Consider the following 26,849-nt stretch of genomic DNA (forward strand, 5'->3'; position numbering starts at 1 on the left):
TTTGTGTGTTTAATGAATGTATGTAATTACTGGAAAAATCCATTACTGTTCGCCTATAGTAATGAAAAGTCAACTAAATGAAACAAGAATTAATTAGTTCAACACACATAATACTGATAAAGAATGATAATGTGCAAAATTTGGAACACGCATTGCAGCATGGTAAGTTCAGAATAGAATTTTGCTCTTTAGGGTTATTGGAAAATGAATATAAGAAAGGTTATTGTTTATTTTTAAATTAAAAATCTGGAAAAGTAAACAGGCTTGAATTATAAAATATTAGTGCTGAAAGCTGATTGCTAATAAAACTAATTTAAAATGGAAATAGAGTATGCTCTACGTATAAAGATATGCATCATGTTTATGTAAATGGATATATATTTAAGAAATGCTTGTGATGTTAGAAATTTGTTGGCTAAGGGTTAGAGTATATATATTTTGTATATTTTTGTATATAACTGATACTCATTTGTTGTTTAAGAATACAAATACAGTATCTATAGAAAACATTAAGAAAAGATTTATTAAAATTTACTAAACAAATTGCATATAAATGGTGCAGAAAAGGGGGAAGTAGGTGAATTTATGTGCTTTGGTAGATGACAATTTCAAGAATAGTACAAAAGGATAGTTATTTCTTGGGACTAATTACTACATTTCTCCTTTTTTTATATGGAAATGAGTTTGGAACGTCAAGAAAATAAAAGGCTGAATGCATTTAAAATGTATACTTAAATAAAGCAAGCAAGATGAACCAGAATCAGGAATGAATGTGTGCTGAATGAATACAAAAGGCACAACCTACAGAAGAAACACATTAAGATAGCTTTGTCATATAAACAACATTCATGAAGATTGAATTACATAACTTTCTACTGCATGAAGAAAGAGGAATGGGAAAAAAGAAAGACTGGGAACTTGGGGAGGCATGTAAATGAAGAGACAAGAGAAGTCTGGATAAGGCAGGCAGTTAGAAAGAGATGGAAAAAAATAGAATCCTCACTCAAAGAACAATTTGTCACCTCCTAAACCACATTCATTCATTGTGGGTTGATTAAACTCATTGAAGTTTCAGCTTCAACCACAACAATACACGAGCACACTCCAAACTTGATTGTAGAAAATATGACTTTAGCAACAGTGTTAATGCCTGGAACTCATTACCTGATTCTGTGGTTTCATCACCTAATCCCCCAAATTTTACTGTCCACTTTTGACCTCACCCGATTCCTAAGAGGACAGTAAGGGGTGGTGCATAAGCACCGTGTTCCCTCTTATCAGTACCCATCTTATGCAGGGGTGGATTGCCATTACCGCTGCTGCCGATGTGCTGTGCATGTTTTTCCTTCTGCGCATGTGCAGAAAGCAAAAACACATTGAAATCTTGCGAGAGGATGCACGTGTGTGAGATTTTTGCGAAAATCGCCAAATTTTCCAAAAATCTCTCGCGCACGCATCCCTTTGCAAGATTTCCCCCCCCCGTGCGCAAAGCAAAAATACACTGGGGTGCGTACATGCGCACAGAAAACCGAAGCTACACCTGCAGCACACCGTGCACTACCAGTGTGCAGTCGTCTACTGTACCGGTAGCAATCCACTTATATATATAAACAATGTTGCTTGAATTGGCATCTTCAGTCTCAAAGACTTGGATGCGCAAGTGCGCATAGAAGAAAAACGAAGCTATGCATGCAGCACACGGCTCACTACCAGTGTGCCATCCTCTATTGCAGAGTTTCCCAAATGCTGGCTGGGGAATTCTGGGAGTTGAAGTCCAGATATCTTCAAGTGGCCAAGGTGGGGAAACACTGCTCTACTGTACTGGTAGCAACCCACTTATGTATATAAACAATGATGCATTGAATTGGCATCCTTCAGTCTCAAAAAAATGGAATTCCCAGAGCATGAAGCCTGGGTAGGTTAGTATGTTACAGTTTATCCTCCAAACCAGTGTTTCACAACCTTGACAACTTGGAAGATATCTGGACTTCAACTCCCAGAATTCCCCAGCCAGCAGGGGAATTCTGGGAGTTGAAGTCTAGATATCTTCAAGTTGCCAAGGTTGGGAAACACTGCTCCAAACAATGTTATATCTATATATATACCTACTTGACAAATGAAAAATAAAAATAAAGTGAAGGTGCCTATCAGGATTGCATCAATCCCCAAATAAAGCACCATTACAATTAATATTAATACTAATATTATTAATATCGGAGAAGGGCGGCATACAAATCGAATAAATTAAATTGAATATTAATATTCAATTCAATTCAATTCATTAGATTTGTATGCCGCCCCTCTCCGAAGACTCGGGGCGGCTCACAACAATAATAAAAACAATATTCCAGCGAAAACAAATCTAATATTAATATTAATAATATATTAGATTTGTATGCCGCCCCTCTCCGAGGACTCGGAGCGGCTCACAAGCAATACAGAGAGAGAGGGAGGGAGGGAGGGAGGCCACGTGACCCCCACATGACCCAAGCCTCATCCAATGACACCCTGGCTGCGGTCGGGAGAGGCGGGTTGTTTATGCCGAGAAGCCGGAAGTAACTGCCGCGCGCCGTCTTCTCGGGCGCTGATCCGAGGGCGGGGGGCGGGAGCAGCCCCGCGGTAGTTTCCGTGCCGGCAGAGAGCGGGTGAGGGCGGGCTGCTTTTGTTCGCGCGGGGCAGCAGGCGAGCGGCGGATGGCGGCCGAAGGGCGGGGTCGGAGGCAGCCCGCGGCGATGCACCTGCGTGGCCCCCCCGGCCAATCCTCAACCCGGCGGCCGGCCTCGACAGCGCCCAAGTGGCGTTGAGGGCAGGCGGGTTCCCTCTTGTTTTCCCCCCCGTGGGGGCTGAGCGAGCATCATCATGCCCTGCACCTGCGGGAACTGGCGGCGCTGGATCCGGCCGCTGGTGGCCACCGTCTACCTGGTGGGCTTGGTGGTGGCGGTGCCGCTCTGCGTCTGGGAGCTGCAGAAACTGGAGGTGCGTGGGAAGGGGGCGCCCGGGCCGGGGGGAATGGGACGACTCTGCTCCCCATCCATCCCTTTCTGCTCCGAGCGCTGCCGGGGATGAGTCAGCTCTGCCCCTGCCAGGGGAGAAACCGGCGGCCGGCCTTCCCTGGTATTAATTTAATTTAATTTAACTTAACTTTTTATTTTATTTATTATTTTATTTTATTATTTTATTTTATTTTATTTATTAGATTTGCATGCCGCCCCTCTCCGAAGACTGGGGCGGCTCACAACAACAATAAATACAGTAAACAATGAAACAAATCCAATTAATAAAAGTAGAATTAAAGCCCCTTAATATAAAAGTCCACGGAGAGGGGCAGCATACAAATCCAACAAATAATTAATTAATTAATTAATTAATTAATATCAATGCAACACAGTCATACCATTCTCAAGTGCTATAGTTAGAAGAGGCGGCATAGGTGAGTCTTTCACATCTTGTGGAAGACGGGGAGGTTGGGGGCAATTTGAATCTCAGGGGGGGAGTTGATTCCAGAGGGCCGGGGCCGCCACAGAGAAGCCTCTTCCCCTAGGTCCCGCCAGATGACATTGTTTAGTCGACGGGACCCGGAGAAGGCCAACTCTGTGGGACCTAATCGGCCGCTGGGATTCGTGCGGCAGAAGGTGGTCCGGTAAGTATTCTTGGTATGCCTTTGCAACGGCTGGTCTTCCGGAATTTGGACAGGGAAGGGGAGCTCCCTCCTCCCGGCCGTCCCCGCCCCTCCACCCCCCTCCCAACCCAGTAACTTCCCGAAGTGTGCAATACGGAGGTGAGGGAGGTGTCCCCCTCTGGCGTCTTCCAGGCTTCATAAAGAGCGTAACCTGGAATTACGACCACCCCAGGGATCGAAGGTGGTTAAGGGATGGCTTTTCTGATGTCACTGTTGGGAAATTTGTTTGGGAATATTTACAGACTGAGAAATAAGGGGAAGAGATCAAATACACTTATCTAGTTTTTAGTGATTGATTGATTGATTGATTGGATTTTTACTGCTCAAAAAAAAAAATAAAGGGAACACTCAAACACATCCTAGATTTGAATGAATGAAATATTCCCATTGAATACTTTGTTCTGTATGAAGTCGACTGTGCAATTGATTGCCAATCAGTGTTTGTTTGTTTGTTTGTTTTGTCCAATACAAATTGAAAGTTAAAGAGAATAAAAACATGTAGTAGTAAATATCAGGGAAAGGACAGAAAAAAAAGATATGAGAATTGAATATGTCAATGAAGAATAGAGGAAAAGATATATGAATGGGAGAAAAGATATATAAAATATAGGAGGGGCAATTGGACAGGGGATGGAAGGCACACTAGTGCACTTATGCTCGCCCCTTACTGACCTCTAAGGAACCTGCTGAGGACAATCATGGATAGTCTAAGCCTAAGGGAAAAAAGTTGGGGGTTGGAGGTTGACACCACGGAGTCCACCAATGAGTTCCAGGCTTCAACAACTCGATTTCTAAAATCATATTTTTTACAGTCAAGTTTGGAGCGGTTGATATTAAGTTTGAACCTGTTGCGTGCTCTTGTGTTATTGCGGTTGAAGCTGAAGTAGTCGTTGGCAGGCAGGATGTTGCAGCATATGATCTTGTGGGCAATACGTAGATCATATTTAAGGCGTCGCAGTTATAGGCTTTCTAGACCCAGGATTGTAAGTCTAGTTTCGTAGGGTATTCTGTTTCGAGTGGTGGAGTGAAGGTGGAGTGTTGCTTCCTAAGTGGACAGTTTGATTTCACAGAAGTGTGATTTACATGGAGTGATATTGGGTTGTTCAAGCGTTCCCTTTATTTTTTTGAGCAGTGTATATATGCCGCCCCCTCTAAAGACTTGTTTGTTTGTTTGTTTGTTCGTTCATTCATTCATTCAATCAATTTTTATGCCGCCCTTCTCCTTAGACTCAGGGCAGCTTACAACATGTTAGCAATAGCACTTTTTAACAGAGCCAGCCTATTGCCCCCACAATCCGGGTCCTAGTTACTGTCACAGGGTCATTGAAACAATCCTAAAAACTTTTTGTCAGCTCGGCTTGTACGCATATCCACTCTGACAGATCCTTCCTAACTCTTGAAACATTCAGGAACCAAAGTGGTGGTTGAGGGTTAACCGAACCTGAGTGCCAAAAAAATCCTGAGAGCACAGATAGCATCAAAGAGACTTAGCTATGCTTTTAGCCGTTGTCTTGATATTTATGGTTTAGAAAGCGGGAAGATGCACCTTTCTTCGTAACAGTGACACTTTTGGGATGTTCAATTGTGGCTAGAAAGACTTTTATCTAAACATAGAAACATAGAAGACTGACGGCAGAAAAAGACCTCATGGTCCATCTAATCTGCCCTTATATTATTTTCTGTATTTTATCTTAGGATGGATATATGTTTATCCCAGGCATGTTTAAATTCAGTTACTGTGGATTTACCAACCACGTCTGCTGGAAGTTTGTTCCAAGGATCTACTACTCTTTCAGTAAAATAATACATATTTTCTCATGTTGCTTTTGATCTTTCCCCAAACTAACTTCAGATTGTGTCCCCTTGTTCTCGTGTTCATTTTCCTATTAAAAACACTTCCCTCCTGAACCTTATTTAACCCCTTAACATATTTAAATGTTTAAAGCAGTGGTTCCCAATGTGGGGCCCATGCCTCATGGAGTGGGGGCATTTGATTTTTAATGGGGGCAACTGGAACCTTGTTTAAGCCAAATTAATAGAAACATAGAAGATTGACGGCAAAAAAAGACCTCATGGTGCATCTAGTCTGCCCTTATACTATTTCCTGTATTTTAATGGCCTTTTAGGCTTCCTCTGCGTGAGTAGGAGTTCACTTTTTGAATAGTAAGAATTATATGTCGGAGGGGGGGATCAGGATTTTAGAGATGCTTAGATGGGGCATGGCCAAAAGAAGTTTGGGAATCGGTGATCTGAAACTTAAACCTTAGTTAAAGTAAACTGCAGTTTTCCAACAAGCTCAAAATGCTGGCAAAAATTAACATTTCTCATTTTTAAGACTTGGGATTTAGGGTAAAACTGTAAGGCATAAACCATTCATCGTAGTCGACTGGTTTTGTATCAAGTTGGTTTTGCTGAACAAGATTTTGTATCAAGCTGGTTTTGCTGAAAAAGATCCAGGGTCTCCAATCTGGGCAACTTTAAGACTTGTGGGACTTCAATTTCCATAATTGCTCAGCCAGCAAAGTTTAAGTCTTTAAGTCTTAGAAGTTGCCAAGGTTGGAGACCTCTGTTCTAGAAACTGGACAATTCTTTACAAACTTTCTTCGAAGCTCCTGGGAAAACTGATGAAGTTTTAAAAGCTAAAGTTAATAGGAAAGTGAACACAAGAACAAGGGGACACAATCTGAAGTTAGTTGGGGGAAAGATCAAAAGCAACATGAGAAAATATTATTTTCCTGAAAGAGTAGTAGATCCTTGGAACAAACTTCCAGCAGACGTGGTAGATAAATCCACAGTAACTGAATTTAAACAAGCCTGGGATAAACATATATCCATCCTAAGATAAAATACCGAAAATAGTATAAGGGCAGACTAGATGGACCATGAGGTCTTTTTCTGCCGTCAGACTTCTATGTTTCTATGTTTAAGTTCTTGCAAAGCAAAAATGTAATTATTCATACATTTACATTACTGAGAAGGAAAAAAATATAAAACATACTTCTCTAGTAACTGTCAGGTTCGCAGGTATATTGTGCATCATGTATTGTTCACATTTTATCTTGAGAATTCAGAACATCCGACCACAAGCTTCCATCACTCGCCATTAGCAATGGTGATTAGTCTCATAAGAATTCAAAAAAATCCGGATAACCACATATTACCCGTCCCAATTCTAGGCACTACCTGATAATTATCTTTCACAGACAAAATATATTTAGGTGTACATGAAAGACAGCTTTCCCTGCAGCTATTCATCATTGCTTATTTAGGCTGAGTAGGAGTTGATTCAAAACATACCTGTCCGCACCCACACATAACCGCCTAATCCACCACAATTCTGTCTTTTCTGCTTTGTGTTTATTCCTATTTATGTTATGAAAAACAAATACCTGGAAATACATTTCATATCTATGGATAGCTGATAACTTTCAGAGTTTGTATTTAGTACAGAATGCTTTACTACCATCCTGGATCTGAAGTAATTGATTTATTCATATCTAGATCTTTTCTTTAATGCTCCTTTGGTTTTTTTTAGCTCTGTCAAAGTTGTGCATGAAGAAACTTGTTAAAAGTATTTCTGCTTTGTGTAATTGGAATTGTTTTATATAATATAAGGAATTCTTCAATGTCAAATGAAAATCAGAACATTTGATAAAATGTTCCATCTTCCAGCTATATCATATTCCCCATTTGCTTGCATCATACTTTTTCTTTTTCAAGCTTTAATGGCGATTGGAGGCAATATATATTGTGCATACTGTATAATGTATGTTGTACATAGTGGGTCTATTAGATGATGTACTGCTAGAAATATTAGCAGAGAAATGTGCTATGTTGTGAATTACATTGTGGGCAACTCTCTTAATGCAAAATAATTACTGTAGATATTTGGATATGGTTGTAAATATTGCATTTTTATATTTATGTGTATTTAAATCTCTAATCACAATTTGCTAAGAAATGACATTGGTAATGCATACTTTGCCTATTAAAAACAGACTATTTCAGAGAGTTACTTATACTGATATGTTTACAGACTGCTTTATCAATGTAGGACCATTGTTTTTTTAAACTATCAATGTTCCTATACTGTCCTTTTAATGCATGTGTATGTCTGTTTTTTAAAGGTTGGAGTTCATACTAAAGCATGGTTTATTGCCGGTATCTTTTTATTGATGACGATACCAATATCTCTATGGGGGATATTACAACATTTAGTTCATTATACTCAACCAGAATTACAGAAACCAATAATAAGGTAAGTTTCTTAATTGTGATAGCTGGTTATGCTTCCATAGCAATCCAGACACTTTCTCATACTGTGCAAACATGTTTTTATTGTTACAGAATTCTATGGATGGTGCCAATTTACAGTTTAGACAGTGTAAGTGTTTTTCTTTTCTTGTTTATCAGGTTGCACTATTTTCTGTAATAATAGCAACTTTTCATATTGTAATATATTTATAAATTTTATAAAATAAATTCTAAATTTTTATCCAAGTTTTACTTTTTGCAAAAATGAAATAGACGTGTGAAAATAGTCAATTACTTTAAGGTCATCTGAAGAAAACTGAAGGAAACATAAACAAAAAAATTGTATCTAGATGAATTGCTTCCAAGTATAGAATGTTAGGAGAATACAAGTTATGCAACTAAGAATAAATGTGCATATCTCAGAAAAATGAATTACAGTGTTCCCTCGATTTTCGCGGGTTCGAACTTCGCGAAAAGTCTATACCACGGTTTTTCAAAAATATTAATTAAAAAATACTTCGCGGGTTTTTTTCCTATACAACGTTTTTCCCCACCCAATGACGTCATATGTCATCGCCAAACTTTCGTCTGCTTTTAATAAATATTTTTTAAAATAAACTTTAATAAACATGGTGAGTAATAATCTAAATGGTTGCTAAGGGAATGGAAAATTGCAATTTAGGGGTTTAAAGTGTTAAGGGAAAGTTTGTGATACTGTTCATAGCCAAAAATAGTGTATTTACTTCCGCATCTCTACTTCGCGGAAATTCGACTTTCGCGGTCAGTCTCGGAACGCATCCCCCGCGAAAAGCGAGGGAACACTGTATTGACCTTTTGTTCCTTATGTTCGATATTATATTTGAAAACTGTTTGTAAAGTTTTTTTGTTATTAAATGTTTATCTGCAGTATTGAGATATATTTAGGATGGAATTTCAATGTAAAATTATTTTGAGTATTATTATTTCATTGCTTGTTCTTTTTTCTTATTAGTGGATAGCGCTGAAATATCCCAACATTGCAATATATGTGGATACTTGTAGAGAATGCTATGAAGCATATGTGATCTATAACTTCATGGTATTTCTTTCAAATTATCTTACCAACCGCTATCCAAATTTGGTGTTAATCATAGAAGCCAAAGATCAGCAGCGACATCTGCCACCATTGTGTTGCTGTCCACCATGGGCTATGGGAGAGTAAGTGCCTTGTATATTTTTTCTATTATTTTCACATTATGTATTAGAAATACTAATACTAATATATTAAAACATTTCCCATCTTTTGAGTTGTTAAGAAACGAGATTTCAAGAAACACATTTGATTGTTCTAAATAATTTAGACAAATATTGATTTTTCAGTAATTCATATTTTGTTTGCTTTTTCCCAGGACTATTTTAGTAACAGAAATCTTTAAAGACTTTTAATGCAATGTAGTTCCATTGATTTTGCTATTATAGAGTTAAGTATTGTTTCAAGATGCTATACTACTTATACTTCAATGCCTAATTGCTTATGCAGGCTTTTCTGTCCATTTATGTCAAAAGGCTATGGGGCAATTGTCTTCTAATATTGTACAGTAAAGCAAGAGTGAAAACTCAATATACTTCTGCAATGACAGTTTAACTTGCCTTGAGAAGAAATGGAATAAGCAGAATTTTCTGTTTGCTGTTTAAATATCTTGATGCCATAAGTCATTTTTCAAGAAAACTGGTGTCTTTTTAATTGAATATAAAATAACAGATGAAATATTGGCTGTATAGAAAATAGTGATTATTATAAAAACATAGAAGACTGACGGCAGAAAAAGACCTCATGGTCCATCTAGTCTGCCCTTATACTATTTTCTGTATTTTATCTTAGGATGGATATATGTTTATCCCAGGCATGTTTAAATTCAGTTACTGTGGATTTATCAACCACATCTGCTGGAAGTTTGTTCCAAGGATCTACTACTCTTTCAGTAAAATAATATTTTCTCATGTTGCTTTTGATCTTTCCCCCAACTAACTTCAGATTGTGTCCCCTTGTCCTTGTGTTCACTTTCCTATTAAAAACACTTCCCTCCTGGACCTTATTTAACCCTTTAACATATTTAAATGTTTCGATCATGTCCCCCCTTTTCCTTCTGTCCTCCAGACTATACAGATTGAGTTCATTAAGTCTTTCCTGATATGTTTTATGCTTAAGACCTTATTATTATTTATTAAATTTATATGCTGCTCCTCTCCGAAGACTCGGGGCAGCTCACAACATATAAAAACAGTAGACATTGAAATATAATTAATTAAGATTAGAATTAAGAATTACATTTAAAAAAACTAAACAGCCTATTTACATACATACATACATACATATTCATTCAAACAAACCCGCCATATATTCACTGGTCAGGGGGTAGAATCTAATAATCTCAAGCTTGGTGGCATAGATGAGTCTTTAGACTCTTACAGAAGGCGAGGAGGGTGGGGGCAACACGAATCTCTGGGGGCAGTTGATTCCAGAGGGCCCTAGGTCCCACCAAGTGACATTGTCTCGTTGACGGGACCTGTAGAAGGCCGGCTCTGTGGGACCTAATTGATCGCTGGGATTCATGTGGCAGGAGGCGGTCCCATAAGTAATCTGGTCCCATGCCATGTAGGGCTTTATAGGGCATAACCAACAGAGAGATATTCTTGAGATATTGAGATATTCTTGTTATACTTTATTCTTATTAACCTTTCCAATAAAATTTAGCAACTTCTAAAATTTCTGAACACCATCCATACTGGAATTTGTTCTGAATTATTTGAGCCAGTGGTATTTTTAAATAAACACTTAAAATTGCTAAAATGCCTATTTTATTATTTATTTATTTATTAATCAGATTTGTATGCCGCCCCTCTCCGTAGACTCGGGGCGGCTAACAACAATAATAATACAATGTAAACAAATCTAATATTTAAGTTAATTTTAAAAACCCCAATTTAAGAAACCAATCATACATACTGACATACCATGCATAAATTTTATAAGCCTAGGGGGAAGGGAAAGTATCAATTCCCCCATGCCTGACGACAGAGGTGGGTTTTAAGGAGCTTACAAAAGGCAAGGAGGTTGGGGGCAACTCTGATATCTGGGGGGAGTTGGTTCCAAAGGGTCGGGGCCGTCACATTGTTTAGTTGACGGGACCCGGAGAAGGCCAACTCTGAGTCCTAACTGGTTGCTGGGATTTGTGCGGCAGAAGGTGGTCCCGGAGATATTCTGGTCCGGTGCCATGAAGGGCTTTATAGGTCATAACCAACACTTTGAATTGTGACCGGAAACTGATCAGCAACCAATGCCGACTGCGGAGTGTTGGTGTAACATGGGCGTATTTAGAAAAGCCCATGATGGCTCTCGCAGCTGCATTCTGCACGATCTGAAGTTTCCGAACACTTTTCAAAGGTAGCCCTACTGGTTATTTGTAAGACCTCTGGAACAATCCTGATGTTCCATCTGTAAATTGTGCTTTAAGATATGATTGCATTTTTAAACAAAAATCAAAAGCTTGGAACTTACTACGGTGCTATATCAAGAATTATGCATATATTGTGTACAAGCAGCACCAAAATAGAATGCTCTTTAATATTGGAAAGTCAGTGCGACCACAGATTTAATTCTTTATATAATTATGTACTTTAGGAAATGAATGGTTTCTACATGTAACTATGTTTTTGTTTTATTTTTTCCTTTTGGCTTTTCTTTGTGTTGCCCCTTTCTCCTGGATGTTCTTTTCCCTTCTTTCTCTTTCTTGGAATAGTATATCAATAAAGTAAAATATTCTGGGGAAAATGTGTTGTTGAATTGAGTGCATCATTGTGTCCTTTAACTGCCTTCTATGGTAAAAATATTTGAAGTATCTGGAAATTATTTTACATTCTGGAATTTTTTTTCTGGTAGCTTATTTCTGATCTGTCCCCAACTCAGTTCTTCCTGTTTTATACTAGCCGAGTGAAAAGATACTACCTTTTCTATATACTATATAATACTATACCTACTATTAAGGTAGAGTTTTCTATTATATCTAAATAATTCTCTATATTGGGTTCCTATTTTTAATAGACTCTTCTGTAGTCTTCTAGTTTGTTAACTAAGAATATATTTCAAGTTTTAACAAAACATGCAATTCTAATGGGCGCTACAATTTATGTGCTAAAGCCAGTGTACAGTTGATGGAGAAGAGTCTAACCATGACAGTGGTTTATAACAATGGTTTATATACTGTACATCTACTTGTGGATTAGTTTATATAGAATTGTATTGTAGTTTGCTGGAATAATTGCCAGGTGAAATAGTTTTGGAACATATCTGGAACTTACCTTGGCAACATATGCCATTCCTTTATATTTATAATATCAATTGTGGAGCCATCACATGATTAACCATCATGTAGCTATCTGTCCACAATCTTTATCCTGATCTAAATTACTTATTATTATTATTATTATTATTATTATTATTATTATTATTATTATTATTATTAATTAGATTTGTACGCCGCCCCTCTCCGTAGACTCGGGGCAGCTATGCTTATTAATGCTTATTAATATATATTGTCTCTACAGATAACTTCTATAAATATGTATTATATCATAACAGGATTCCCCCACACCCTTGTATTGGGGAAAATAGTGTCCATGATCTTATATTTTAAAGCATAATATTGTTTTTTTATTCTACCATACCTAGTGAAATGTTTGCCTTACATGGCTTTCACGAGTAAATAATTTCCATGCTAGAATATGAGTTTGTCTCCTTTTTGTTAGCATGAAATGTCAGTACCTTATTGTGTGAATGAAGCCAGTAATACTCAAAATGGTTAGAGTACGAAGAGATGGGGAAATGTTCTGAACTGATTATTATTTTAATGATTGGATCTTAAATAATAATAATAATAATAATAATAATAATAATAATAATAATAATATATTAGATTTGTATGCCGCCCCTCTCCGAAGACTCGGAGCGGCTCCGAGTTAGCTCTACTTGAATAGAGCTAAACATGAACACAAATTCAGCAACGAATAATAACAATGTTATTTTAATTACAGTCTATTTTGATTATACAGTATTGATCTTTTTCTCTAGTCCAGTGGTTCTCAATTTGTGATACATGTTACAGGGTGGGGTGGGGTGGCTAAAGGCTTGAAGAAATCCTATTTTAAGTCTTGAGTTAAATCTTGTGGGTCAGATATTTAAATGGGTCCGTTGCGAAGAAAAGGTTAAAAGTCCTTGCTCTGGTCCTTGCCTTCCAACAGGCAGTTGCCATATTCCGTATATTAACTAGAATTGTTGCTTACAATGTAATATTGTTGCTTATATTGCTTGACTTATTAAATCCATTCTGTGCTTTTTCCGTAGGGTGCTGTTGTTTAGGTGTAAGCTTGGTGTTTTACAATACACAGTTGTCAGACCAATCACTACTATTACTGCTTTGTAAGTATAAAATAATGCAAGAAATGTTTTGGGTTTAGAATTTAGTGTTCTCTCCTGCTATACTTGTAACTTAGTTCTTAGAGACGTAAAACCAAGAATTGTTAATGTAATGCACAGCTATGCACATGAAATAGCTAAGATCCCATCTAATGTTAAAACTTACAGTAGCCAAAGGTTATAAGATTTTGTGAATAAGATTGGTGAAATAACATAAAGTTCTGACTATTTGGGGGTCTACCTTTTATCAGTCCAGGATTATAATTTGTTCAAAAATTTATTTATTTATTTGATTGATTGATTGATTGATTGATTTGTATGCTGCCCCTCTCCGCAGACTCGGGGCGGCTAACAACAATGGTAAAAACAACATGTAAAAATCCAATTTAATAAAACAACTAAAAACCCTAATTATAAAAACCAAACATACACAATTAACAATTAAAAAATTAACAACTGTTCCTAAATCTCAAAGCAAATACAGTAGATATAAAAACGTCTAATTCTAAAAGTTATGTTTGATGCAAAAACAACGATCAAAAATAGACCATACCTACAGTGAAGCATGGTGATGGCAGCATTATGTTTTGGGCTTGTTTTTCTTCAGTGGATTTGGGACTGGTTAAGATGGAGGGAATTATGAGCCGTTCCAATTATCAGATAATTTTGGCACAAAATCTTTATGTCTCTGCTAAAATGCTAAAAATGAAGAGGAATTTTGCTTTTCAACACAATGACCCAAAGCTTGCCTCCAAATCAATAAAAGAATGGCTTCACCAGAAGATCAAATTTTTGAATGACCCGGCCAGATTGAGAATTCTGAGGGACCTAAAAAGGGCTGTGTACAGGAGATGCCCTCATAATTTGACAGATTTGAAGTGCTTTTGGCATTTATTATTTATTTATTTATTTATTGGATTTGTATGCCGCCCCTCTCCGTAGACTCGGGGCGGCTAACAACAATGATAAACAATGATAAAAAACAGTATATAACAATCCAATTAATAAAACAACTAAAAACCCTTATTATAAAACCAAACATACACACAAACATACCATGCATAACTTGTAATGGCCTAGGGGGAAGGAATATCTTATAATTTTTATCCTGCATTTGTAAGTAAAGATGACTTTGGCAGTTCTTCTTCATATGTGGAACTGCACAGTTAACGTTTCTCTCTGTTTAACTCTGTTGATTTCAATACATTTATTAAGGAATTAAAATATTTAATACTTGTAGTAATTAATTCCCAACACAAATTAATATCAAAGTTTGAAGTTTTCTTATAACTAAAGTTTTAATTTAACCTGAAATATGTCAGTTTCCTCCACATTTTCAGTGCATTATCTTTATCAATAAATGCCCAGCATGAGACTTAAATAAATGATTTATATAGATGTTTTCTAATATTTCTTTTAACTATTAAATTGTTGAATTATAATAAATAGTTAAGGTCGCTGGACTCTATGTATCTTGTTCTCTCTCATTTGTTTAGAATTTATTCATCAGACTGTAAATGGTAATGAATCTCCAAGACTAATCTATTGCAGCTGTACTCCATTAAATAATTGTCTGCAATACTTTGTACTTATTTTTTTTCAGAATCTGTGAATTGATTGGTGTTTATGATGAAGGAAATTTTAGCTTCAAAAATGCCTGGACGTACCTGGTATTTATCAACAATATATCCCAGCTTGTAAGTAGTAAAACTTTGATATTCTATTTACAGTAAGATTAAATAATGATTGTGTCCTTTATTTAAAATTCAGATTCTTGATATGAAAATTACCTGAAAAATGCAGAAAGTCTCATGTATTTTCTTAACAGACAAATCTAGAAAAAGATCTAACATTGCCATGATATTTAATTTCATAGCATTAAATGTTGGTGGAATTGCATACAAGTGAGAGATTTATGAAAGATCAACAGCAATAATATTTGATCATTTTTAGTTATATTATACTGTGTGTGTAGAATAGCATTTAGTCTTCTTTATCTCTCTTGGAGATTGCATATACAGTGGTACCTCTGCCTAAAAATGCCTCTACTTACGAACTTTTCTAGATAAGAACCAAGATTTTTTTGCCTCTTCTCAAGAACCATTTTCCACTTACAAACCTGAGCCTTTGAAACTGTAACCGGAGAATGCAGGGAGAAGCTTCTGTGGGGCCTCTCCTGGGAGGAAACAGGGCCAGAAATGGCGGGGGAGAAGTCTCTGTTGGCCTCTCTAGGAATTTCCTGGGAGGAAACAGGGCCAGAAAAGGTGGGAAGAAGCCTCCATGGGGCCCCTCTAGGAATCTTCTGGGAGGAAACGGCTTCCACCCTCCCTGTGGTTTCCCCAATGGCACACATTAATTGCTTTTACATTGATTCCTATGGGGAAAATGGCTTTTTCTTACAAACTTCTACTTAAGAACCTGGTCACAGAATGAATTAAGTTCATAAGTAGAGGTACCACTGTATTTATAGAAGAACCAGATTAGTTTATCTAGAATGAATGTTATGATACATGTTTGAAGTTCTCTATTTATTGAAAAAGAAATATAAAGTTTTAAAAATAATAATTCATGCAAGAATAAGGTAGTGGTCCTTCTCTTGATATGCCACATAACATAGATACAATAAGTTGGCCTAATAAATTCTGTAATGTTATATAAAGAATAAAAACAGTCCAAATGTTGAAATAAGCATTGTTATAATAAGCAGATAAGCATTGTTACCCCTCTGTTTTAGTTTGCCATGTATTGCCTTGTGTTATTTTATAAAGTACTGCGGGAAGAACTGAACCCAATCAGACCTGTAGGAAAATTTCTCTGTGTGAAGATGGTGGTTTTTGTTTCCTTTTGGTAAGTGCAATAAGTTAAAATCTTTAATCAAACAGGATTTTTTTTTGTCTATTATATAAATTAAACTATATGTAGATACCTAACTTATTGGCAGTATAGATAGGGTCAATAATACGAATACAGTGATACATTGTCTTACGAACCCCTCGCCATACGAACTTTTCGAGACACGAACCCGGGGTTTATGATTTTTTCCCCTCTTCTTCTGAACTATTTTCACCTTACGAACCCGCCGCCGCTGGTATGCCCTGCTTTCGGACTTCCGTTGCCAGGCGAAGGCTCCCTTCATTGGGAAACCCCACCTCCAGACCTTCCGTTGCCAGTGAAGTGCCCATTTTTGCGCTGGTGGGATTCCCCTGAGGCTCCCCTCCATGAGAAACCCCACCTCCGGACTTCCGTGTTTTTGCGATGCTGCAGGGGAATCCCAGCAGGGGAATTCCAGTATTGCAAAAACGGGTGCTTTGCTGGCAATGGAAGTTCGGAGGTGGGGTTTCCCAGCGAGGGGAGCCTCAGTGAAATCGCAGCATCACAAAAACACCGAAGTCCGGAGATGGGGTTTCGAGGATTCGGTGTTTTTGCGATGCTGCGATTTCGCTGAGGCTCCCCTCACTGGGAAATCCCACCTCCGGACTTCCATTGTCAGCGAAGCACCCATTTTTGCGATGCTGGGATTCCCCTGCAGCATCGTAAAAACACGGAAGTCCGGAGGTGGGGTTTTCCATGGAGGGGAGACTCAGGGGAGTCCCACCAGTGCAAAAACGGGCGCTTCGGCTGGCAAAAAGGGTGAATTTTGGGCTTTGCACGCATTAATCGCTTTTCCATTGCTTCCTATGGGAAACATTGTTTCCTCTTATGAACTTTTCACCTTACGAACCTCGTCCCGGAACCAATTAAGTTCGTAAGACCAGGTATCACTGTACTCCATTTTTTGTCAATGAATGCCAATTTATTGTGAGATAAATACCATTCTAAATACCATTTATTTATGTCAGTTTCAACCTATCTCACAGTAAATTTCAGTTTCAATCTATATCATTTAAATTTGGAGTTTTTTGAGAAAATGTGGAACAGTATAACACTTTACGATACATCTGTACGTAGTTTTTCTCTATAATTTTGCTTAGAAATGCGTTAGTACAGTGATCCCCCGAGTTTTGCGATCCCGATCATTGCGAAACGCTATATCGCGATTTTTCCACCCGATGACATCACTCCCTTCCTTTCTCATCTTTCTTTCTCTATCTCTTACACTATCTTGCTTCTTCCTCTCTCACACTCTCTTCCTCCCTCTCTCATCTCTTTCTTTCCTTCTCTCTCTTTCTCTATCTCTCCCCCTCTTGCTCTCGAGCGGCGGGCGGCACCCAGGGAAGGTTCCTTCGGCTGCCCACCACTCCGTTGCCTGGGCAACGGAGAAACCCCATCTTCGGCTCCTCGCTGCTGCCGCACTGCAAGCGAGCGGCAAGCGAGCAGCCGGGCGGGCGGGTGAACGGGCAAGCGGCAAGCGATCTTGGGGTTTCCCCTTTGCCTGGGCAACGGGGAAACCCCATCTTCGGCTCCTCGCTGCTGCCGCGCTGCGGAGCAGATCAGCTGTTGGGCGGCCGAAGGAACCTTCCCTGGGTCTTCCCCGGGTCTTCCCCGCCGCTCACACGCAAACTCCACCATCTGCGCATGTGCGGCCATGGAAAAAGGGGTGCGCATGCGCAGATGGTGTTTTTACTTCCGCACCACTACATCCCGAAATATCGATTATCGCGAGGGGTCTTGGAACGGCACCCTCGCGATAATCGGGGGATCACTGTATTGTTAGTATAATTAGTTTTAAAAAGACATAATTATTTTTTTCAGTGTGCAGATTTTGATTTCATACTGAAATTGTGTTAAAATGCAAGCTCCATAAATTTTGGGCATTGTGTAATTAAACTTAATTTTTCTTTTTTAATTTACTTTGGTGAATGCACATCCTCTATATCTATTTGGACCAAATGACTACAAATCCTAGTTCTTTTTCCCCTCACTGCTGGTTTATTACTCTTTCAAACTTTATTATATGTATTCATTTTTTTCATTTGAAAATTAATTAATTGATTTGTATGCTGCCCCTCTCTGAAGATTTGGGGCGGCGTACAGCAAATGATATAAAACAATGAAAAATCTAATTAATTAAAACTACATAAACTAAAATCCCAATATATTAAAAATCAATCATACAGATTCATAAATCACATTCGTTGGCCAAATGTTGAAATAAGCATTGTTAAAATAAGTAGATAACAATATATGTATTGTGTCATGCCATAATTTATTTATATGGGCAATATAATTTTATACATGATAACCAAATTATATGATAATTTCATCTTTTTAAAACAGGCAAGCTGCACTTATTGCAATATTGGTGAAAGTTGGTGTTATCTCTGAAAAGCACACATGGGAATGGCAGAGTGTTGAAGCTGTAGCAACCGGTCTGCAGGTAAATTAAACCAGCTTTTTAATCACTTTTATTCCCTTATGCTGCATAAAATTTCTTACATAACAGACAGCTTGGCACAAGTACAGTGGTACCTCATCATACGAACTTAATTGGTTCCAGGAGGAGGTTCGTAAGGTGAAAAGTTCGTAAGATGAAACAATGTTTCCCATAGGAATCAATGTAAAAGCAAATAATGCGTGCAAATCCTTCAGGAAAATCCCAAACTTTAGAAGGGAGGCGAACAGAGGGCAGGGAGGAGCAGCTAAAGGGGGCGGGTGGAAGAAGCAAGGCTAGGCTAAAGGGTGAGTGGGAAGGAAGAAAGGCAAGGGGGGCGCCCCTCCCTTTTCTTTCTTCAAAAGACACTCTTTCAGTGCCTGCAAGCATGCAAAATCTTTACTCCTCCAAGCTGCCCCTCCCTTTTCTTTCTTCAAAAAAGGGGGAAAAAAGAAACCCCTTCATCCCAGCAGCAGCGGCTTGGGTTCGTAAGGTGAAAATAGTTCGGAAGAAGAGGCAAAAAAATCTTAAACACCGGGTTCCTATCTTGAAAAGTTCATTAGAAGAGGCGTTCGTAAGATGAGGTACCACTGTATATATATTTCTTTGAAATTTGCAGTTATAGCCAGCTATTTCATCTTTATGATGTGGGTCTTTATGATGTGGATATTTTCAATTCTTCAACTCTCTTCTATTAGCAATAGCTAAGTGGTGGTATTGGAGTGGTTGCATTTTTAGTGTAGAGGTTGTTCTGCCCGACTGGGCTCAGGCAATTAGTAACAGTCCAAGGAAAAGAAATCAAACACACACGTGCTGTTCTAATCAGCAAACTTGTATTAAACAAATAAAAAAGGGTTAACCAAAACAGTCCTTGTTGTCAGGAATAAACTATAGTGCAAGGCGTAAATCAGCCCAAATACAAAACACAGGAAAAAACAAACAAAGACAACGTGCATGGAGCAGAAACGTTTCAGGAGTCCTTTGAATCTTAGAGCAAACAGCAAGTCCCAGAGGTTTCACCTCCTACGTGCCTGAAAAGGCTGGGTTGAAATCCAAAGGCACGGAACAGAAACTTCAGAGCAGAAACCACAAAGTAACACAGATAAAGAGCCACAGATTGCCTTGTGCCTCTGTTCCCTTTTATACCTTTAGCCCTCATTAAGGGAACCACACCCAGCCCTCAGTATAAGAACCACACCCAGCCCAGGTGCTACTCTGATCACTGATAATAGTCCTTTAATTGAGCCCTCCTTTGCATAGCTCTTCGGCTACGCATGTCTATGAACTGGTCTGCAGAGAAATCCAAGGAAGACAGTCTGTCTGAGTGACTGGATGCCAAATCCCCTGGGCTGTCTGCTGAGTCCTGCGTGCTGTCTGCCAACTCCTCTGAACCAGTGGCCTCATCCTCATGGCTGTCTGCCACGTCTTCCTGGCTGTCAGCCAGGCTTTCGCACTCACTTTGTGCCGCATCTCTCCCATCTGTGGGAGTAACGGCTGGCCCAAGCCCAAACACAACAGAGGTGGGCGAGTTCAGCAGTGGAAACTCTTAACATGAGTTTGGCCCATCACTTTCAGCCCAATCTCCTTTATAGGATTGTTGTTATAAAAGAACAGCTGAAGTGAAAGGCTTTCCTGTGCTTCTATTCAAAACCTGGTAGTGATGATGCTCTTCTAATTCCGCTAGCTTACTATCTTAGTAAAAGGCAATACATGAATGTTTTCAGTATTACTTAGGATTCTAAATTGTAGGTATCATACAATCTATATATTTTATATTCAGTCCTTCAATAGATTTAATATCTACACCTATCTCAATAAAGAAGATGTTTCTAAATTTTCTTGGTTCATGGCAGTGTTAAGTGTCTTATCATTTTTTCCCACGGTCTCCTTATCTGATCTTTTTTGAATTGGCCGTAGATGTGGGACCCAGTGCTGCCATTTCCCTCAAAAAAATTAAAATATGCCTAAATTCCTGTGAGTTTACAACAGTATCCCTACATGATTTAATGACAATCCTGGTCATGTAATGTTTCCTGTTGGTCAGTAGTTAATATAATATCTGCAGCTGATAGATATTTGTGTATTGGAAAGACAATTTTATTAGTATATGAGTTATAAACCATGCAGCTTTTATGGGTTCATGCTGACATCTTAAATTGGGCCTGGTGGATGATAGACATCTATTGCCAGAACCAATATTATTTTTTTCCATGCATATATTCGTTCAACAGTCAGACTAATTGTATTCTGCAGTGAATGAAACTTTTGGTCTGTGTACAAAGTAATCCCATGTACAGAGTGTAGCATCATGATTTGCAATATTCATTGAGTATTACATTATTGCCCATGGGATGGCATACCCAAAACCAAGAACTGATGGCTTCTCAGTTCTGAGTGTAGGGACAGTTTTATAGCTCTAAAGGACATTGGATTCTCCCCTTACTGATTTCTTTATGAGATTAGAAGTTTGGTTAGAAAGACCCTTAAGAAACAGTAGTGGCAAGATGAAGGAAATAGGATCTTATTATCATCAATGGTGGACATGTAGTAAAGTCAAGTTATATTGGAAAATGATAAGAAAGAATGATAAAAGAAATAGTAAAACAGGAGATAGAAATAACCCCGGAATTTTATTTACTGGGTATAACTAATCAGAGATATAACAAAGAAATTTTACACTTAGTTATTCATATTTTGACCGCGGCCAGGATAATATATGCACAAAATTGGAAAGGGGAAAATATTCCCAAAGAAGAGGAAGTTATTAAGAAAATATTAGATTGCGCTGAAATGGATATGATGACAAGACAGTTAAACAACCAAGAAGAAACAGAATATTATGAGATATGGAATAAAGTGTATATATGGATAAACAAGAAGAAATATTAAAATAAGAAATAAATAAATAAGAGAATTATATTAGCAGTGATATGATTTAGGATTTATGTTAGAATTAGCATTGTTATGATTTAAGAGTTATGATAGATTTAGTTTATGTATGAAAATTTATTATATAAGGTAAAACAAATTTCTTCTTTTCATCTAAAGTAATAAGTTGAATTTAAGTATTTTTTAAATGTACTCTTTTTCTGTATTGAAATTTTACTTCTAAAATAAGCGGGGTAGATACAACCCCATTTTTATGTTAAATGTATGTTTGTCAGTTTTGTCTATTTTAAAAAATTAATAAAATATATTGGAAAAAAAGAAAAGAAACAGTAGTGGCAAGATTATGGTTGGTCATTATCTCGTAGTATCATGTACCACTGCTAGTTCTTCAAATTGTTTCTTCAACTAATTATAATTGGTGAAAAGCATGCCATTCTAAAAACATTATACATTATAATGGTCATTAAAGTAGAAATTCTTACAATTTGAAGTTGCTTAATTATGGAGTGAATAGGAATAAAATTATTTTTTTCTTTGCTTAGGATTTTATCATCTGTGTTGAAATGTTCTTTGCTGCAATTGCTCATCATTATAGTTTTACCTACAAGCCTTATGTGCAGGAAGCTGAAGAAGGATCATGCTTTGATTCATTTCTTGCAATGTGGGATATTTCAGATATCAGAGCAGACGTAACAGAACAAGTTCGCAATGTTGGTAAGCAAAAAAATGAAAATACAGTGTTCCTTTGCCACTTTGCAGTTTGCCTTTTGCGGCTTTGGTGCATCGCAGGTTTTTTTTTTTTAATGTAGCAACCCAACGAGGGCGAGGAGGGGAGGGAGCGTGGCCCAGCAGTGAAAAGCCGCTGGCTGGAGGGAACCTCTCAGCCATGGCAGGTGTGCGGTGCACGGGGGCTCCAACCCTGCACCTATCTGCCCCTCTGCGGGCCTCGGAGGGGACACGTGGCCCTACCACTCGTCCCCCGTTGGCGAGCATGGAAGCCAAGCCGCGGCTTTTCAAATTATTACAGTAGTACCTCTAGATACGAGTTTAATTCGTTCCAGAACCGAGCTCGTATGTCGATCAACTCACATCTCGAACAAATGCCTTTAGACGTTGTTTTTCCCCACCGAGATAACCAGAAGCAAGGATTCTTGCGCCACCTAGTGGAAGCTTAGCTTGTATCCCAAATTTGAGCTCGGGTGTCGAACAGAAATTTCGCTCCCGTCGTGGCTCGTAACTTGGAATACTCGCAGGTGGAGCAGCTCGTATCTAGAGGTACTACTATATTATTATTTATTAGATTTGTATGCCGCCCCTCTCCAAAGACTCGGAGCGCCACTTCCCTGGGCGGGCGGCTTTGCTTGCCACCACCGGGCTTGACGTCAGCGGGCCCCTGCTGCCCTGACAGCAGCCCCCCAACCGCCATGCCCGCCTTGTGCTGCGGGGGGACGGCTGCTTGCAAGCCCCTCACCTCCACTCCTCTTCCACCGCCCTGCCGCCTGAGCTCGGCAATGCCATTTACACGCCTCTTGCTTCTCGGACAGACAGGCTGCCTGGCGTGTCTCTCTCTCACCATTACCACCCCCGTCTCCTCCCCTTCTCTCCTGGTTTAAGGCACAGGTAAAAAGGAACACTGGGTGAGGAGTGAGCGGTGTTGGTGTGAGGGATGTGCCATGCCGTTACGTTATATTTAGGTTGTAAATATAGTATCCCTACTTCGCGGGTTTTTGTTTATCGCGGGTGGTCCTGGAATGTAACACTTGTGATAAACGAGGGATCACTATATATATTTAGCAAATAATTATTAAATATAGGTACTTTAGCTGTTCAGTTCATATTTTAAACTTTTATCAGGTTTAATTAACGACAATGTTTACATTTTTTTGTCTTTAGGAAGGACGGTATTTGGTCAGCCAAGGAAAATGTTTTTTGGTGAGGATCAGGAACAAAATGAACATACAAGTTTGTTGTCAACATCCAGCCAAGACCCAATTTCTTCTGCTGCTGCTTCAGTACCATCATCACCTGTGGGTCACTACCAAGGATTTGGACATACTATGACTCCAACAATGCCTTCTGACCCTATAGCTGCTGATTTGTGTAATTCTGTACAAGAGAATGAGGATTTTTCTGTTCAACCAAATAAGCGTATAGATAAAATTTAAAGCTCCTCTTAAATATCTTAGGGGACTTTCTTAGACATTACTTACTATCTGCTAATCTTACTTTGGAAGTACATTTTTACATTATATGAAGAAATACTAAAATAAGGCAGGTGATTGGACTTTTACTCTCTCAACTAAAAGGAAAGATGCATTTGTTATTTGATGAAGTTTAAACAAACATAAAGACCATAGTTTTAGTGTTAAAATATAGTACATAAATACTGAATTTGAATATTGAAACAAAATAATAGGGAAGGCATAATGTATACAATTGAAAGCAACTCACTGATATAGACTTTTTACAGTAAATGAGAGCACATGTTGAGATTTGAGATGGGGACAGGTTTTAAATAGGATTCAAATTCTAATTTTTCCATTCACCCTTTTAGTTGACTTAAATACACCTAAATCTTTACAGAGCTAATATTTAAAGACTACTAGAACTAATGTCTTGAAATTGTTCTTAAAAAAAAAAGAGGCATGATCATCATATAATAAAGTAAAGCTAATTTGTTTGGTTTGGCCTTGTAGATTTAATAATTTAACAGTATTTTCAAGCTTACCAAATTTAACTCCCATAATTGAACTGGGGAATTATGGGAATTGAAGTTCACACTTCCTAAATATTTCCAAGCTTGAAAAACATTGATCCGAATCTTTATTAAGATTGTATTAAGTGTATGTTACACACCACTGAATGAGTTTAAAAGCATTCTAGTTAGCACTATCAGGTGGAAGATACTTGTCTACGCAGAAACAAATAATTATACAATTGTAAAATACATGGATGTAATAAATCAATATGGCCTTTAGATTTTCTCAAAATCTTTTTTTAATCATGTTTATACATTTTTTTTGCATGCTTGCCCTGTTAACACATATAAAAATTTGCACCAAGAATTGTATTTTTGAAATAGCACTTTCAAGAGCTCAATGTTTTAATATTCAAACACGAGGTTTTTAATTGATCTTGAAATAGGTATGGTGTACTCATGCTACAAGTATTTTGGCAGTACTACAGTAGTATGTTTGTAATTACTTGGCCTTGTTTACTGGATTCCATATTTTGTTTAACCTCATTGTGTCCTTAAGTGAAATTGATTAAAGAGGCAAAAAGTGTGTACTTATTGTCTCATATTGTATATAAGTAAATAAAGTCTTTAGTTAAAATTTTTGTCGCAGTCTTCTAACATTGAGGAAAATAATCCTCTGTTGCCCTGTCCATAAATAAAACTGAAAAACCTTGTTGGCCCTAATGAAGGATTTAAACTTCAATACCAGGCTGTAAAAGAATCCAATAAATTCTTAATAGCATCTTAAATTATTTTATTTATTTATTTATTTATTAGATTTGTATGCCGCCCCTTTCCGTAAACTCGGGGCGGCTCACAACACAATAAAAACAGTTTATAACAAATCTAATAATTTACAATATAAAATATTAAAAAACCCCATTATTAAACAGACATACACACAAGCATACCATACATAAATTGTATAGGCCCGGGGGAGATATCTCAGTTCCCCCATGCCTGATGACAAAGGTGGGTTTTAAGGAGTTTGCGAAAGGCGAGGAGGGTAGGGGCAGTTCCAATCTCTGGGGGGAGCTGGTTCCAGAGAGTCGGGGCCGCCACAAAGAAGGCTCTTCCCCTGGGGCCCGCCAACCGACATTGTTTAGTTGACGGGACCTGGAGAAGACCCACCCTGTGGGACCTAATCGATCGCTGGGATTCGTGCGGCAGAAGGCGGTCTCAGAGATATTCTGGTCCAATGCCATGAAGGGCTTTAAAGGTCATAACCAACACTTTGAATTGTGATCGGAAATTGATCGGCAACCAATGCAGACTGCGGAGTGTTGGTGTGACATGGGCATACCTAGGAAAGCCCGTGACTGCTCTCGCAGCTGCATTCTGCACGATCTGAAGTTTCCGAACACTTTTCAAAGGTAGCCCCATGTAGAGAGCATTACAGTAGTCGAACCTCGAGGTGATGAGGGCATGAGTGACTGTGAGCAATGAGTCCCGGTCCAAATAGGGCCGCAACTGGTGCACCAGGCGAACCTGGGCAAACGCCCCCCTCGCCACAGCTGAAAGATGGTTCTCTAATGTGAGCTGTGGATCGAGTAGGACACTCAAGTTGCGGACCCTCTCCGGGGGGGTCAATAATTCCCTCCCCCAGGGTGATGGACGGACAGATGGGATTGTCCTTGGGAGGGAAGACCCACAGCCACTCCGTCTTATCAGGGTTGAGTTTGAGTCTGTTGGCACCCATCCAGGCCCCAACAGCCTCCAGACACCGGCACATCACTTCCACTGCTTCGTTGATTGGACATGGGGTGGAGATGTAAAGCTGGGTATCATCAGCGTACTTTATAATTTATAATTACTTTATATTACTCTGCTGCTATTTTATAATCTAATATTAATATGTAAGAAATGAGTAAACATATATGCCTTTGCTCTTCATTTTCAATCTAACCCATCCATGTTCTGTTGCAGCATGGAAATGTTTGTATAGGCTATTTTGGGATAATATTTCTTATAATATCATTTTTTATCTTTGCATTCTACTGTATGCTCTGGTTTTTTTTCTTTTGTTTCCTTTGCATTTCTTTTTCCTTTCAGGGTGGTTCCTGGCAACTTTGATTTCTGTTCTGTACTGTTCATTGCATCATTTCAGCTAACTTGTCAGAAAATTCCTAAGCAGATCCTCTTGCTACTGTATAAGTGCAAACACAACTATTCCCCTTGCCCCTTTGCTTCTCACATAAGGAAAAGGAAGATCTTGTTAGTTAAACTCTATATCCATCTGATTTGATCTTTTATGCATAAACAGAATTTATAAAATATAGTCTGTTTTTAAATGCCCATATTCTAAAAAAAAACCCCTAGGATTTTATATTAAGAAATTATATTTCTTGCTTTTTTTTCAGCTGCTCTTGTGAGTTGAAAACTTTAAAAGTTTTAAAAGTAAGAAAGCTCCTGTGACTGTTATTTTAAATATATTTGCAGATGGTGCTGGCATGTAGATTCTTTAAAAAAAACCAGGAAATAGTTCTAATGGTAATCGACAAAAGTATGCTAGTAAATGGCTATTGAA

At 38.3% G+C, this 26,849-nt stretch overlaps 1 protein-coding gene across 2 annotated transcripts; it reads left to right on the forward strand.

The window, feature by feature from the left end:
• The first annotated feature begins 2,510 nt into the window (after positions 1-2,510).
• TMEM184C (transmembrane protein 184C) lies at positions 2,511-24,920 on the forward strand. Of its 2 annotated transcripts, none has more exons than XM_070757779.1 (10): positions 2,511-2,976; positions 7,807-7,937; positions 8,027-8,063; positions 8,925-9,130; positions 13,314-13,388; positions 14,989-15,082; positions 16,120-16,232; positions 18,603-18,702; positions 22,128-22,299; positions 23,479-24,920. In XM_070757779.1, the coding sequence occupies exons 1-10, from the start codon at positions 2,860-2,862 to the stop codon at positions 23,748-23,750; spliced, it is 1,317 nt and encodes a 438-aa protein (XP_070613880.1). In that variant the 5' UTR covers positions 2,511-2,859; the 3' UTR covers positions 23,751-24,920. The 2 variants fall into 2 exon arrangements, with proteins under 2 accessions (XP_070613880.1, XP_070613882.1); XM_070757781.1 differs by having other exon boundaries at positions 2,573-3,114.
• Positions 24,921-26,849: the final 1,929 nt, after the last annotated feature.

This window comes from Erythrolamprus reginae, chromosome 7 (genome assembly GCF_031021105.1).
Source record: "Erythrolamprus reginae isolate rEryReg1 chromosome 7, rEryReg1.hap1, whole genome shotgun sequence".
NCBI classification, from domain to species: Eukaryota; Metazoa; Chordata; class Lepidosauria; order Squamata; family Dipsadidae; genus Erythrolamprus; species Erythrolamprus reginae.